This window comes from Setaria italica, chromosome V (assembly GCF_000263155.2).
Source record: "Setaria italica strain Yugu1 chromosome V, Setaria_italica_v2.0, whole genome shotgun sequence".
NCBI lineage: Eukaryota > Viridiplantae > Streptophyta > Magnoliopsida > Poales > Poaceae > Setaria > Setaria italica.
Genome location: NC_028454.1, coordinates 30,371,096 through 30,386,764, shown reverse-complemented (window position 1 = coordinate 30,386,764; position 15,669 = coordinate 30,371,096). Strand labels below are relative to the sequence as shown.

General features: G+C 42.0%; 2 protein-coding genes across 2 annotated transcripts; one reads left to right on the top strand and one right to left on the bottom strand.

Annotated features, from left to right (window-relative positions):
- Nucleotides 1-488: 488 nt before the first annotated feature.
- Nucleotides 489-5,876, top strand: LOC101780018 (transmembrane protein 33 homolog). The gene is made up of 9 exons (XM_004969227.3): nucleotides 489-800; nucleotides 2,499-2,610; nucleotides 2,695-2,777; nucleotides 3,599-3,724; nucleotides 3,840-3,960; nucleotides 4,058-4,142; nucleotides 4,594-4,707; nucleotides 4,806-4,845; nucleotides 5,391-5,876. The coding sequence occupies exons 1-9, from the start codon at nucleotides 504-506 to the stop codon at nucleotides 5,541-5,543; spliced, it is 1,131 nt and encodes a 376-aa protein (XP_004969284.2). The 5' UTR covers nucleotides 489-503; the 3' UTR covers nucleotides 5,544-5,876.
- Nucleotides 5,877-12,396: 6,520 nt separating this feature from the next.
- LOC101779620 (HD domain-containing protein 2 homolog) lies at nucleotides 12,397-15,622 on the bottom strand. The gene is made up of 8 exons (XM_004969226.3): nucleotides 15,222-15,622; nucleotides 14,738-14,862; nucleotides 14,616-14,653; nucleotides 14,321-14,431; nucleotides 14,147-14,226; nucleotides 13,491-13,527; nucleotides 12,947-12,988; nucleotides 12,397-12,841 (listed from the first exon to the last, which is right to left on the bottom strand). The coding sequence occupies exons 1-8, from the start codon at nucleotides 15,483-15,485 to the stop codon at nucleotides 12,759-12,761; spliced, it is 780 nt and encodes a 259-aa protein (XP_004969283.1). The 5' UTR covers nucleotides 15,486-15,622; the 3' UTR covers nucleotides 12,397-12,758.
- Nucleotides 15,623-15,669: the final 47 nt, after the last annotated feature.

The window sequence follows — 15,669 nt, the reverse complement described above, 5'->3', positions numbered from 1 at the left end:
CTATCGTGGTATGGGCAGTCGGGCACATGCCATTGTCCCATTGCGATGGTCTCCTCGTTTGTCCCCCATCTGAACTTTGTGGATGCGGTGACACTGGTTAAATGAAGTTAAAAGTTGAAAAATGCGCCAAATAGATAGAGAGACGTACGTTAACATCGTGAAAAATGCACCAATTGTTTTTCGCAAAAGGAACTCGTGAATTTCGTGATGGCTAGCTGAAGGTGTGTGACTGCCATGAGAAGAGAAAATCACAAAAATAAAATGGGGCCAGTCCGATGATTCCCCAAACTCCCCGATCAATCAATATATTACGTTAAAAAACGCTCGAATTTTTTGGTCTGAGCAAGTGACCAGAAAATAATTTAGGCCACCATGCTGCAAAGGATATATTAATTCAAACTTCAAAGAATTTGTAGAATTATAAAATGGGACGGAAAGGAAGATTGCTGCTACTAGGCATAAAAGGAAGGAAAGGTTGGAGACAAAGAAAATCGACCCACGAGATGTCTGCCTGCACAGAATATGGGCAGCTCGAGCGGCGCACACGAGAATTTGCCGCAGGCCACTGGCCACAGCTCCCTCCCCCTGAGCTGTCCGGGACTCGGGAGCGAATGGGCGAGGCGTCTTCCTCGTCCTGGCCATCCAGGGGCGCGGCGGCGACGGCGACGGCAGCGGCATACGACTACGAGCGCGACCCGCGGTGGGCGGAGTACCGGGCGAGCTCCGCCGTGCCGACGCACCTCTTCACCGACCCCTACGTCCGCGCCCACCTCCAGCACAAGTTCTACCGCCGCTTCGTCGTACGTACCCCTCCCACCCCACACCACAATTCTCCAGTCCTTCTGCTCCATCCAGCAGCTTGTGATCCGCATTGCGGATCGGGATCTGCTTCTGCTCCGGGCCTCCGGCCATGGCGCCGCACTGCCGAGTGCCTGCGCTCGCCAGGGAATTTTTTTTTCTTGAAAAGCTCTCGCCAGGGAATTTTCGAGATCTGGCGCGGTTGCTTTCGTCGCTGCGTCCCACTCGAAGTCGAATCCCCTTCGCTTCTTTTCTCGGTCACACAAAAAGGCATAAAAAAAGAGGAATCTCGGAACCCTATCCGTTTTGCGTTTTTACCCCCTGAGCTGCCCGTAATCACGGGCCCCTCCGGGCGCTGCTGTTGCTTTCGTGCCCTGTGCCGCTGTGGCCATCACAACGAATAATAAACGCCCTGCATTGCGAAGGAAATTTCAGAGGCGGAATTGAGAAAGAAGAAGAGAGGGAGACCGGGAGGGGTCAGTCGTCTTCCTCTGTCCCCGTGCTGCCTGCGCCTTTGCGTCGGAGTCTTGCCAAGTTTAGATTCGGGGAGGGGGCGCCCCCCGCTCTCTCTCTTCTCGCCTGGCCTGCATCGGAAGCCGCGATTGGCGCTCTCTTCCAGCAGTGCAGGCCGAAATTATTTTACGCAGGTTAGGTTTGCTGCTTATCTCTCCCTTCTGCACTTCTGGTTGCCTTATTTGTATTCGGCGGGTTCAAATCCCCAAATCTGATTTGTCTCCCCGCATTGCGCACAACTGCCGCCGCTGCTCCCGCCGTCGCCGCATAGTTCTTTTCCCGTAATTTTCTGCAACGAAGCTGGGGGTGGTGATGCGTGAGGGGGATCTTGAGCGAGAGTCTAATTTCAGAGAGAATTGGTTGGGGGAGGCGTCAGACTCTCGTTTTGCTGTGCCGATGCCTTCCTCCTTGGCCGCTTCCCAGCTTCCAGCTTATGGAGGAGCAGGCGATTCGTCTTGTACTTGATGTGAAGGGCGGAGGAAATAGCTCCTCTTCCTCTCTTTTCTTTGAGCACAATTTGGCGCATTCTTGTACTTGACTTGATGTGTAGGGCGGAGAAAATTGCTCCCTTTCCCCTCTTTTCTGACCAATTTGGCTCATTCTTGCTTTGCCTTGTTGTGGGTATCTTCCAGAGTCATCCTCTCCGTGCCCTCTGGTCAAATGTTTTTTATGGGACATGCTCTCTGGTCAAGTTTTCCTGAACTGTAACTGTAGCAGGTGACAGCTTTACAACCCACTGCTCCACAGATTCATGAAAGGTTGTTTTTAGTTCTATTTCGGGCTGGTACCTGTTCCTTGTAATGGTTCCAGACATTCGATTAGCTCCATATAGTATCTCGGGACTCTGGGTCACTGTACAATCTTGCCACGGATTATTGAAACCATCTGTTCATCTTTCAGTGACAGAGCAGAATATCTGATGCTGCTTTCTGTCGTGCTTTACATTGCGTCAATTCTCATTGGTCAACTAACAGGCTGAGTCAGCAACAGTTTGATTGATGACTGCTCGTTTGTTAAGGACTATGTATCAACCTTTCCCCCTTCAACAAAATTCTGTAGTATGGGCATTACTGCACAGTTGTCATGAATAATTTAATATATTTTGTCTACCTCCGTTTGGGGATATATCTGCATTTGATACCCATGACATGGTTCTATGATAGCTTATCTGCTGACTTTGGATACAGAATCCTGATTTCCCTGTTGAAGGAATGTCCTCAACCACCTCTACCCAGCCCTCACCATCTTCAGGTGGTGCATCTACTTCAGCTGGTGAAAATGCAAGGCCTCCTGATTTAGGTAAAAAGAAGCATATTGCTGTAACTTATGAGTTATTATCTCTCCTTTTCCTTAAGTCTTTTTCATCTGACAATGGTTTTTTAGGCACTAATTCTGCTGGACCGGCACGAAGCAGACTGTCATTACAGTTAGACCAGCGGTCCTTACATTTTTCTGTCAATGCTTGGGTAAACATTCTTACATGAAAAACTTGTCTTGGCAGCAACTGTATTGTCATAGAAAATCATCTCTGGAAGTTTTGTTTTTCTTTCGATTGGTGATCTCAGTTAAGCAAAGGATAATACACCAAAAAATTTAAGCTTATTTGAAAGGTTTTAATAACAACTTGTTTGTGGAATTAAGATCTTAGCTCGACCTACTTAAGAATACTTTATTTTAGCCAGTTCGCCAGCCAGCATTCTATGAGAAAATATCTTCATCTAAAGCTCTCTTTTGCCTGATAGAAATCCAGTTTTAGAACTCTTCATAAGTGAATAGACTGTCAGGATTCATTAATCATGTTATCAAGTAATAAACTTAAATCAACAGTCAGGATTAATTAATAATGTTATCAAGTAATAAACTTAAATCATACTGGATGAATAAAAAATTCTGCGTGCAGCAGCTACTTTGTTTATGTTCTGTAGTTGAAGTACTAGAGGATATTGTGAACTTTGATGTACATAGGAACAAGTTGTTATTCTCACTTAAACATAGACTTAATGACAAAATCTATGTCACTTATTCCTAGTAATGTTTTCTTTGACTACTCTTTGCAAGCTACACTACATACTTCTATGGGATCTATCATATTATATATGTATTCTCTATTCTTTATCCCCGGTATCAGTACCGGTGTTCAAACATGCCTATTTCATTTATGAATGCTTTTTGGTTAGTCGCTTGAGCTATAATAATTTTTTGTATTGATCTGTCTAAAATAATGTAGCTACTGTATTGGCAGTTTATCTGGATCATAGATCATTAATTTTCTTATTTTTTTTAATAGGTCCTTATTGTTGCCTTGATTGGCATCTTTCCATTGGCACCACGATCTCTTCAGTACAAGGGATACAGGTTGTCACTTCTTGGCACAACATGTACAACAGGCTATGCTTTGTTTCCTCTTTACAGGGTATGTGACATGAAATTGTGTTTTATTAATTAATATTTAATCCTCCTCGACTTAGATGTCTTTTACTATTTAAATCAAATGTGCTATGCTGATAGACCATTTTCCTACCTATCAGCTACCCCGAGCAGGGAACTTGCAGGCTGTTCAGGCATGGTGTCACCATGTAACTTCGTCAAAGGATTTTATACCATTCATGTACTGCCTTATGTTTGTTACATCTAAACTGCATTTGAAGCGTAAGCATAAGCTGTTTACATTAATATGAAGTTCAGTCACATTATTACCTAACCATCTGAGTTTTCTTGTGCATAATGAGATACTCTTTTGTGGCAGTTGTTTTGGTACCTGTAATTTGTTGGGCACTTGAACATGTTGCCAGATTTCTACGGCGCCATTTTACTAGTTCATCTTTATACAGGTAAAATGAACTTGACGGATTTCTAGATTTACATAGATTCATTCTGTATGCTTTTAAAATTAAAGAACAATAGTTTGGATATGCTATACCTAGTCATGCTTTGTGTTGCTAACTTGGTTTCTTGCTTAATTTACCAGATTACTTTCATCTTTTCTGAGCTTTTAGTTCCTATAAAGTCATAATATAGCAGTTTCTGCACTCTGGTTGTGTACTCATTCTCTTGGCGATTTTTATGCTTTAGCAATTACAATAGTTTAACACCCCCCATCCATAGTTATAAAATACAAAATGTAAATGCTTTACATGTTGGAACTTGGATGGTAACGAGCTAATAAGACACAGAACATCAGTTTTTGCAGCTTGTAAATTGCAATAGATGTCCCTTTTTTAATGAGAATAACATTTGATCAGATTGGTAAAATTTATCATATATGAGTGCGTTAATTTGCAGGACATACTTGGAGCAGCCTTGTACATGGGTTGAGGCGAACACAACTGCAGTCCACTTTCTACGTTCAAATGCAGAGATTTTGTTAGGCTTTCTTTTGATCATATCTCTGTTCTCGTGAGTTGACCATAACCCTTTCCTTTATTTTTCACCCCCTCCCCTCCTCCTATTTAATCACTTGATTTCCAATTCTTATTGTTTCTCTACCTGTGCAGGCGACAACGAAATGCTATGCAAACATTCATGTATTGGCAGGTTAGTTAATGGGGATCCACCTGCTTTATAAATAGCACAGCATACCTAACGGAAGATTGTTATTATGCTGCTGTGGTGTGTTAATTTGTCATCACACAATAAGTGTGTATGCTCCTCTGCATGGCTGGCCCTAACTGGCTTATACGTTTGATCTCTGGCACAATGATATTAAAGTTGCTACAAATCTTTCCCCTACAGCTAATGCTTGTTGGATTCTATGACCAATGGGAAAATATTAGAATACTAATTATCAGAGAGGAATTTTGTAATGCATGCAAACTTTCAAATGCGTTGATGGATAGCTCTTAAGAATCTAATGGTAGGAGCAGAAATAATTCAATAGCTATGCCAAATTCTCGAATGTAACCATACCCATTAGCAATTAGAAGGGATCTAGGCAACAATCATTGCTTCTGCATGGCTGAACTCTGTTACATCGACCACATTTTAGGATGTCTGATGAATTTACCTGTTGGCTTTATAACATTTGCAGAATATGTCAGTTTACTAAGTTCCAATCTCATTTTCTTTTCCTGGTGCTGCAGTTGCTGAAGCTCATGTACCATTCTCCCTTCACTGCTGCTTACCATAGAGCTATCTGGCTTAAAATTGGCCGGACAATTAACCCCTACATCCACCGGTACACCCCGTTCCTTCATGATCCGATAAATGCTGGCATGAGATGGTGGTTCAGGTAGGGATGAATGCGGCACCGTTAAGAGTAATCATGTAAAGAGGCAAAAGTATGTCTTTGGCAACATTTCTCATTTGACCCAAGGATGATCGTTTAAATAGAAAGTTGAAGCTTGTGAGCGATGTGTATTAGTTCGTTTTGCAGCTTTTAGCTGATGATATTTTTTGGTTAGTATGATCAGCGCGACTCTTGTAACTAGTCGAGATCTTGAGCTTATGACCTGTTTGTCATGAACTGAAATTAGATTGGTAGCTTATGATTGTGTCATTGTCCTTTTGACCTCAGTGATTCCTAACAGCATGCTTTATTGCGGAAGGGAAACTATTCTTGTGCATTACTTTGTACTCTTTTTCACCATGTTCTGCGGAAATCCCTGTGTTATCAAAATAGTTCATATGTTGCAAGTTTTAGGGGCTGTTTGGAGGGCTTCTTCCAAAATAGCTTCACCGGTGAAGCTAAAAAATTGCTTTCATCCGACTTTTCATTTTAATCCCAGATTATAAGATAACCTCATGCTACATTACCTCGATTTACGCAAAACTGGTGAAGCTGAAGCCGAAATAAAACCTACCAAAACGGGCCTCAGTAGAAGTGCAAGTATGTGAGCGTGCGGGGGTGTCTTTTGCAATCAGCAATTGAAATCTTTATCGACACAAACAACATACTCCTGATTAATTATTAGGATCATCCATTGAAATTTCAGAAACAGCACATTCCTGCTTGCATATTGGCAGCGCTTGGCTCCTGAATCTGATTCGTTCGAGCTCACGTCTAGCGCAGCTCATCGCACGACAACCCATGCCGTGCCGTGTCAGTCGATACTCGATAGGCCCGGCCAACGGGGCAGCAATGTAAAGCGTGGATGGGAGCGGAGAGCTGCCGCGCGGCACGGTCCAGCACTCCAGCTGCCTACGCCTGCCCGTCCAAGCTGAAACGCCGGGCGCCGGCGGTAAGAACTGTAAGGAAAATGACCCTATCCCATAATGATTTTGGTGATCAATGACAACATAATCATTGAGACTAATGTGTTTGCAAGATGTATCTTTGTAGGTGTTTTATAGGTCTCATGGATGAATTACAAAACCATCAAAATAAAAAGAAAAGGAAAACTCTTTCAGTAGTTTTTGTGGTAATGCTTGGCACCCAATCAGTACTCTGCGCAGTATGAGAAACCTCTGGTGTGATGAAACCATAATCTATCTTAGCTTTGTTTACATCCTTGATCTCTACTCTTGGTTTCCTATGTGTCCCTGTTTATGCGTCCTTCTTTTCATATGACTATGCTGTATGAACTTGTTTTTTCCATATTGGTTTGCCCAAATGAGTAACAATCGAAATACTAATATCCTTATTTGGAATGTTCGTGAAATCAACTCTCAAGGAAAATGGGGTGCCCTTCGAGCGAAAATCTCTAAAAGTGCCTGCTCCATTATCTGCTTGCAGGAAACCAAAAGTGAGAATTTTGATTTGGCTTATATCGAGAACTTCTGCCCCAGACATATAGGGAATTTTTGCTTCTCCCCATTTGTAGGTGCCTCTGGTGGCCTAATTGTTTTATGGAATGGAAACCACTTCACTGGAACTGTTGTTCTAATCAATTCCATTGATTAGTCACAATCAAGTTCACTTGTTGTTTACCAGGGGCTACTTTTCATCTAACAAATGTTTATGGTCCTTCTACACCTGAAAGCAAAGCTGCTTTTATCAATTGGCTATATAACTTTAATATAACAGATATTGATGACTGGATCTTAGCTGGGGATTTCAACCTTATCAGATCATAGGATAACAGAAACAGACCTGGAGGCAACACAAATGACATGTTTTTATTGAATGACATGACCAGCATTTGGAATTAGTGGACATACCTTTCCAGAGTAGGACTTTCACTTGGAGCAATATGCAGCAGGATCCCCTGCTAGAGAAAATTGATTGGGTTTTTACCTCATCTTCTTGGACCTGTTCATATCCTGACTTCTATGCAAGTGTTAGGCAAACCAGTTTCTGATCATGTCCCCTATGTGGTCCAAATTGGCACTACCATCCCAAAGTCCAAAATTTTCAGATTTGAGAACTATTAGATAAATTTTGAGGACTTTTTATCTGTGGTAGATCTGCACTAGAATACTACACTATACTATGCTAATGCATCCCAGACACTATCTGGTAAATTTAAGCAAGTACGAGCTGGTCTCAAAAGATGGAGCAAGGAGCTTTCAAAGCTGGGAAAGCTTATCAATAACTGCTACTTTGTTCTGGCCCTTTTGGATGGTCTAGAGGAGCAAAGACCTATGAATTTAGTGGAAAGAAATTTCAGGAAAATTGTTAGAAGCCAAAAGAATCTATTAAAAGTAAAGGAACACTGCCAGATGGGTTAAGTTTGGAGATGAGAACTCAAAAGTCTTTCAGGAAATGGCAACATATTCTTACAGGAGAAATTACATTTCCTCTCCACTCTTACTAGATGGTACTACTTTAACTGCCCATGATCAGAAGGCTGGCGCACTTCTGACCTCGTATAAGGAGAGATTGGGGACATCTGATTTAACTGCCATACATTATGATCTTGCTTTGCTCTTGCAACAAGCTATTCTCCCTGATCTTGACTCTCCTTTTTCCATGGAAGAAATTGACTCAATTCTAAAAGACTTACCATCTGATCATGCACCTGGACCTGATGGTTTTAATGGAGTGTTTATCAAAAAATACTGGCATATCATCAAGGAAGACTTTATTAGGTTATGCAATGACTTTGCTGCTGGTAACCTGGATTTCACAAGCATAAATGGCTCCTTCATTGCCCTAATTCCAAAGAAACCTAATTCAGAAACAGTCAATGACTTCAGGCCAATTTCTTTGCTCAATTATTCTCTCAAGTTTCTAACCAAGTTGATTGCAAATAGACTACAAAGGGTAATCCTCCAAGTTGTTCATGCAAATCAATATGGCTTCATTAAAGGAAAAACTATCCAAGATTGTCTTGCTTGGGCATTCCAATTTTTGCATATATGTCACCGGTCAAAAAGAGAGATTGTTATCTTGAAACTTGAGTTTGAAAAAGCATTTGACAAGATAGAACATGAAGTAATCATGAAAATGTTTAAGTATAAAGGCTTCTCTGATAAATGGTAATAGTGGATCAAATGCATACTCAGCTGTGGAACATCATCTGTGCTCTTGAATGGAGTCCCTGGCAAACCCTTTCACTGTAAAACAGGAGTGAGATAAGGTGATCCACTCTCACCTTTATTATTTGTGCTGGCTGCTGACCTCTTACAATCTGTAATCAATGATGCTGCAACTAACAACTTGATTTCTCATCCACTGGGACATGAATTTGGTGGTGATTATCCAATAATCCAATATGCAGATGATACTCTGATTATCATGCCAGCAGTTATCTCACGGCTATCAAATTTAAAGGACCTCCTTTACACTTACTCAATCTCCGCTGGGTTAAAGGTTAATTATCAAAAGTCCTTCATGGTTCCTATTAATGTCTATGAGGAAAGTACACAATTGCTTGCAACCATCCTTGGATGCCAAGTTGGAAAAATGCCCTTTACTTATCTTGGTCTCCCTCTTGGCACAACCAAACCAGCAGTGGAAGAGTCCATGCCAATCCTAACTAGAAAGGAAAAGGTGTCTCCAAACTTTTGTCCTATGCAGGAAGATTAATTTTGGTCACCTCAATTTACTCAGCTATGCCAACCTTTTATATGTGCTCACTAAAGCTGCCAGCATCCATTGTTGATCAGATAGAAAAGTATATGAAGAACTGTCTATGGAATGGTGGGGACATCAATAGAAAGGAAGGTTGTTTAGTTGCTTCGAAAAATGCATGTAGGAGCAAAGGAGAAGGAGGTTTGGGAATTATAAACATCAGGACACACAACACTGCCTTGCTTTTGAAATTCTTGCACAAATTCTATAACAAGGCAGATCTCTCATGGGTTCATCTGACTTGGAAATGTCTTTACAAGCGTGGAAACCCACCACATGCACAAGGGTGGTGGGTTCCTTTTGGTGGAGACATATCCTGAGATTATCCAATCAGTTCATGATGCTTGCTTCGTGCAAGGCAAATGACGACAAAATGGTGGTATTCTGAAAGGACCTTTGGGACCTTGCATTTTTTAACGGAGATTCCCACAGCTTTTCTCATTTGCTAAAAATCAAAAGTAGACACTGCATAGATTTAGATCCAATGAGCTCTCTTAGAACTTTTAGCTCCCTCTATCCCCACAAGCTGTTGTACATCTATATGAACTTTAGGAACTTATTGCAAACATGGACTCCAATTCTGGAGAGAGAGATGTTTGGATGTACATCTGGGGCAATGGAAACTTTTCATGCAAAAAGGCTTACAACAGCATGCAAGGTACGCAACCAATATCTCCTTTGATCAAGTGGATGTGGAAATCAAAAGTGCAAAACAAACACAAATTCTTCTTCTAGCTGCTCCTCAGACTGAATACCAGAAATATCCTAAGAACGAAGCACATGGCTCTGGATAGTTACATTTGTGTCCTGTGTGTTCAAAACTGTGAGGAAACTTGGTGGCATCTCCTCTTTGACTGCCCTTTCAGTCAAGCTCGTTGGATCCTGCAACCACCACAGATGCTTCTCAAAGAAAGGGAGGGTTTTAATTCATGCATTTTTAGAGAAATTTTGATCATAGCTTGCTGGTCTATCTGGTGTCACAGAAATAGTATCATCTTTGACGATGGCACCCTTTCTTTCTCGTGTTGAAGAAGCTTTTTTTTGAGAGAGACATGCTTCTGGTAACTCTTAGAGGGAAGCCAGAGTTTAATGTTAGGATCACAGATTGGTTGAGTAGTCTGTAATTTTTGTTTCATCTTTTCACCCTTTGGGCCTAGAGCCTTGTATATATACATATCTTGTTATATATATATAGGGAGAGTATACTTCGTGGCCGGTCATAGAATAGCTTATTCTATAGGCAGGCCATCTAACTAGGCACCCATCGCAATTACTATACAGGACTTGTAATGCGTGGCTGGTTAGATGGCCAAGCTATAGAATAAGCTACTCTAGGCCGGCCACGGAGTATACTCTCCCTCCCTCTCTTATTTTCTCTCTCTCTCTATATATATATATGTGGGCCTGCCCTGCTGATTTAAAAAGAAGAAGAAAAAGAAAGACTTAGAAGGATTTTAGGGTATCCAAATGATAGAAAAATCAGGGACGGACCTAGGAACTGGCAAGGATTAGGGCTGATCCTAGGTTAGTAGAATGTTACATGTATTTCTCCTCTATTTTTTTGACTAATTTGTCTAAAACCACTGATGGTATTTTGACCTTGTACCCTTGTACCCGGGCTGCAGCCCGGGTCGTAGGTCCGCCACTAGTAAAAATTCAAATATAGTCTTGTTCTAAGGCTTACAAATGATGGTAATAAATTCGGGACAAAGATACGCGAAAATTTGAAGCAAATCGTGTTGAAAATATGCACCGACATATTCTACCGATTCATACTCTAGGAGCAGTAACCATCAGAGTTCGGTGATCACAGTCGCAATATGAGAGTATAAGTCGGTGATCATAGTATGAATTGGTGATGGCCATGAAGGGAGCATAGTATGAATTGGTGACCAGCAAGGTTTGAAGTCAACACGCATCATAGGATGATATGGTGATCACAGTCACAATCATAGTATAAATCGGTGTGATCGGCTCGGCTCGGTATCGGCTCAAATTCGGCTTTGGAAGTTTTATGCATGCACCAAATGATATGGTGATCACAGTCACAATATCAGAGTATCAATCGGTGACCACCGATTGATACAGTGATGGCTATGAAGGGTCATAGTATCTTCATAGTATAAGTCAGTGATCACTATTTTTGGTGACTGTTGGAGCAACGGCTAGTTTTTTGGCTTGAGGTTGTAAATACCCCTTTGCCCTACCATTTCAAGTGTGTTAGAGCTTGAAGAAGCTATAGGCTTGATTCTCACATACACACGAGTGCTCTAGCCACCAAAGTGCTCAAGAGAAGATTAAGGCAATTAGCATAAGGTTTAGATTTTGATTAGTGCTAGTTTAGGCCTATTAGCGCATTGCTTTAGGGATTAGCCTAGAGTTAGGTGAGGTTTGCACACCTCCTTTGTATCGGTGCTTGCGTGCACCAAGAGTTGTAAATCTAGGACTTATAAGTAGTGCGAGACCCTCCAATCGCGTTTATGGAGTGGTCGCTGATGCTTGTGAGAGGGAGGAGAGGCCCTCAGCGTTTTGCCGAAGCTCTACCAAATGAAGAGCGCCAAGGAGCATCCGGGAGAGGTTAGGCAGAGACCCACTTGCGCGTGGGGAAAACTTGTCAACTATCCTACGGAGTTACTTGATCGGAGAGTTTATACCCTTGCGCGAGCATTCCCTTTGAGAGGGGCTCCAACAACGAGGACCAGTGAAAAGCTTTGCTTTCCGATACCTCGGTAAAAATCGTCGTGTCGCCACGTAAGAAATTTGCCTTCTTTACCTCATTTACCTTCCACATTTCTTGTTGCACTTACATTCCGCGTTTACCTTTCCTAGAATTGCCATAGCCATATATAGTTTATAGGGTTAAAACCTATGGTGCAAAATTCTTTTGCGGTAGAGATAGCAACGTATAAAAAAAACCTATTGCATATCTAGATAAAAATTAAAATAGATTTTTATATATATCACGGTCCCTTCAAGAATTAAGAAGCCACCCAACGCGGTTAACGGGCAAACAACAGCATAATAGCTGAAAACCTCCCATCAGAAGCTGAGAATGCCATAGCGCAGTTCAAGATACGGATAAAAAATAGCGACTAGAAATCCAGATCAGTTTCATGCGGGCAGGGAAGTGAACATGGGAAGGGGCAAACACCATCACCTTTTCATTATTCCCTGGGTTAACCAAAAAAACGTATATTATCCCTCGCTGGATCCCAAGCTAGAACGAAACATTACACTGTTGCTACCACAAGTCTTGCAATTTCGGACATTTCAGCTCTAACCAAACTAACATTGGTAGATTTTTCCTCCATACCCCTCCCGTTATTCCTTACTAAAGCTGGACTGCCATGGTAATCAGTTAGGTGCCACTGTTGAAGTTGGCTTATGGAGAGTGACTCGGGGGGGGTTTTAAACTCTCCAGTCACCAGTTGGTCACACCACCCCTCATCGCGACGACATGTATCCGTGAAAGTTCTATGAAGGCGATCAGAAGCTCCTACTTCTGCTTCCCGCATCCCTCCTTTCTCCTGGCATTTACTTCAGCAGCCCAGCTCTTACCGATCTCTGTCTGGAACTTGCCTGAAATACAGGTAAAGCAAATGTTTAGCAGAAAGGAGACAGCTGGAAACATTCCGTGATCACTTTGGCAATCATGAGTTGTGTGACAGATAGTAATCAAATTACCAGCAGTGGAGAGAAAGAATTCATCTAGCACTTTGCCATGTTCTGCAAATGTTCAACATACAAGAAGAAATAAATAGATTAACACATCCGATGCACAAGGTGAGTAAAATGCCAACATAAGAAAAAGTAAGCATGTGAAGTGCAAAGTTTGGTGGTGTGGAGGAGGTCATAAAGTCTTCAACATTCTTTTATTATTTCGAGTAAAATGCCAACATAGGAAAAATAAGAATGCTAAGTGCAAAGTTTGGTGGTATGGAGGATGTGACAAAGCACTCATCATTCTTCTATTATTTCATCAAGCCAGATGATCACAAGTATTTTGCACAATTATTAACACCACAAAAAACCATGATGATACATCAGGAATAATGTCTTAAAAATACCATGATAATCTATCATCTATACTTGATAATACCAAATTATTTTCATACCAACTGGCAATTTAAGCTATGGTTGAATGTATAGCATAGTATATGCAATTAGGCCAAACGATGACTAGCTCATTGTTTGATAGCACAAGTCAACTACGACAAAAGGTGCATACCTTTCTCATATTCTAACGCTTGAAGAATCATTTCCACCTGAAACAAACAAATGATACTGTAAATCTCAAATCCCAAGCACCGGACAGAAAATAAAAAACAAGAAAAGGATAAAATTCACTTAAGTTAACTCTAATACTACAGATTAAATTTGTTCTGACTAATATCATTTTCTGTAACAAAAAAAATAATAGTTAACTTGTATGCTTTGAAAAAATGGAACTTTGGATGACAAACAGAAGGATTGGAACTTTGGATGACAAACCCCAGAAGTCTGACAAATTTATGTAAATGCCCACTTGAAAACAGGGCATTCAAGATCGTCAATATGTGCATGTCAAGCATTTTAAGCGAAGTCTTGAATGGACAGTTTAGGTCAATAAACTGATTACGAGTGATTTATGCAGGGGCTTTTACATAAGTTTACCCAAGACTTCATACCCTACAATGGTTGATGAAAATGGCAATCCTGGTACCTACGAAAAACCTCTCATATTTCTAGAAATGATGTCCTAGATAGATACATTCAAGTTTGATAACGGATGCACTCAAACTAGTCTTCTTGTCTATCTTTTTTTTATTTGTAGATCACATTGAGGTTTTGAAGAAAAGAAACAAGTAACCATTTCAGAAAAAACAGAGAAAATTATCTGCTTACTTTATCAAAATCTTTCACAAGATTGGCTTCAATAGAAGAATTGTTTTCATATTCTTCCCACAGTTCCTTAATCTCATCAGCTGCAAAACAACAACATTATAGATCATATATTTTTTTCTTTGAGTTGGAAATTTTTACATGAACTGATATTTAACATAAAAATTTGGGACACACCTATTGGACCACCACCAAGAACTTCACACATTTCATCCAGAGCAGCTTGTTCACGCCGACTTTTTTCAGCCTTAGGTATACCATCCGATGGGGTAATGTCACCAACAATAGCTGTTAAACAAAGTAGTTTGAATATTTGAGTTGTACTTAGATGAAGATCCACTACTGTGCATGAACTAGGTATTTTGGGTTAATAAGCTATTGGCAGATGAAGTGCAATTCATGAGGTCATGTAATTGCATTGAATAGACAACACAGCATCAGTTTTGTGTAACCAACGGTGCATGTGACCTACCTTCAGCAATGTCATGCACAATAGCAATTTTGATGCACCTGTTTAAAACAAAAAAGTATATAGATCGTCAGAACCAAGTAGAAAGCTAACAAATGACAAAACAATCATTTGAAGACACAGACCTTTCTCGATCCACAGCAGGCAGGTCACCAGCAATCAGAGCCATTAAGGCCATACGGTACATGTGATCAGCAATAGACTCAGGCCCCTTGATGCTATGATTTATCCATCCTTTCCTTTTAGTGGTCTGAAGAATAAACAAAAGCAATAGGCATCAGAATCATGCGATATGATGGATCTATCTAAGCATCAAAGAAACGAGGGGCATCATCATAAATAAATAAACGAGGGGCATGAATTAATCCAAATCATTGCACAGGCACAGCCCAGCACAATTACTCAATACTTTCTCCCCGCTCTTCCGAAATTCAGAATGACACTCCGCGAGAGTGGCAAATAATCAAATGCCTCAGAATTTCTTACAGAAAATGGAGTATCGGTAGTCTGATCCTAGAGGATATGCGTTATAGGAAAAAGCAGTCCTCGAGCGACATATCAAAGGGCGACTAATTAATAATTATGACGAACGCGAACGCACGGAAGTACCTTGAGGCGATGACAGAGGGTGAGGAAATCGATGGCCGAGGCGGCCGACGACGGCGCGGAGGTCGGCGCCACGGCCGCGGCGTCCGCCGGAGCCGGGGACCGCCTGGGAACGGGCGATCCACCCGGCCCGGGGCCCCCGGAGACGGCGCGGACGCCCAGGGCGAGGCGGCGCGGCGCGCGCTCGACGGGGAGGATGCGCGGCGGGGTGCGGCGCAGGAGGCCCCGCGCCGCGGGTTGGGAGGGCACCCGCGAGCTCACCGCCATCTGGGAGAGCTCCGGTAGACGGGGAGGCTTGGGTTCTGGATCGGAAAGGACAGGGATCAACGGCGGCGGCTCTGCCTCCCTGTTTTGCTCTGCGGCTCTCCTGTTTCCGGGGAAACAGGTGTAGAAACAGGCAGACGCCAGACGGGCGGGGTAGGCGTAGGCCGCAGAGAGGGATCCGACGCCC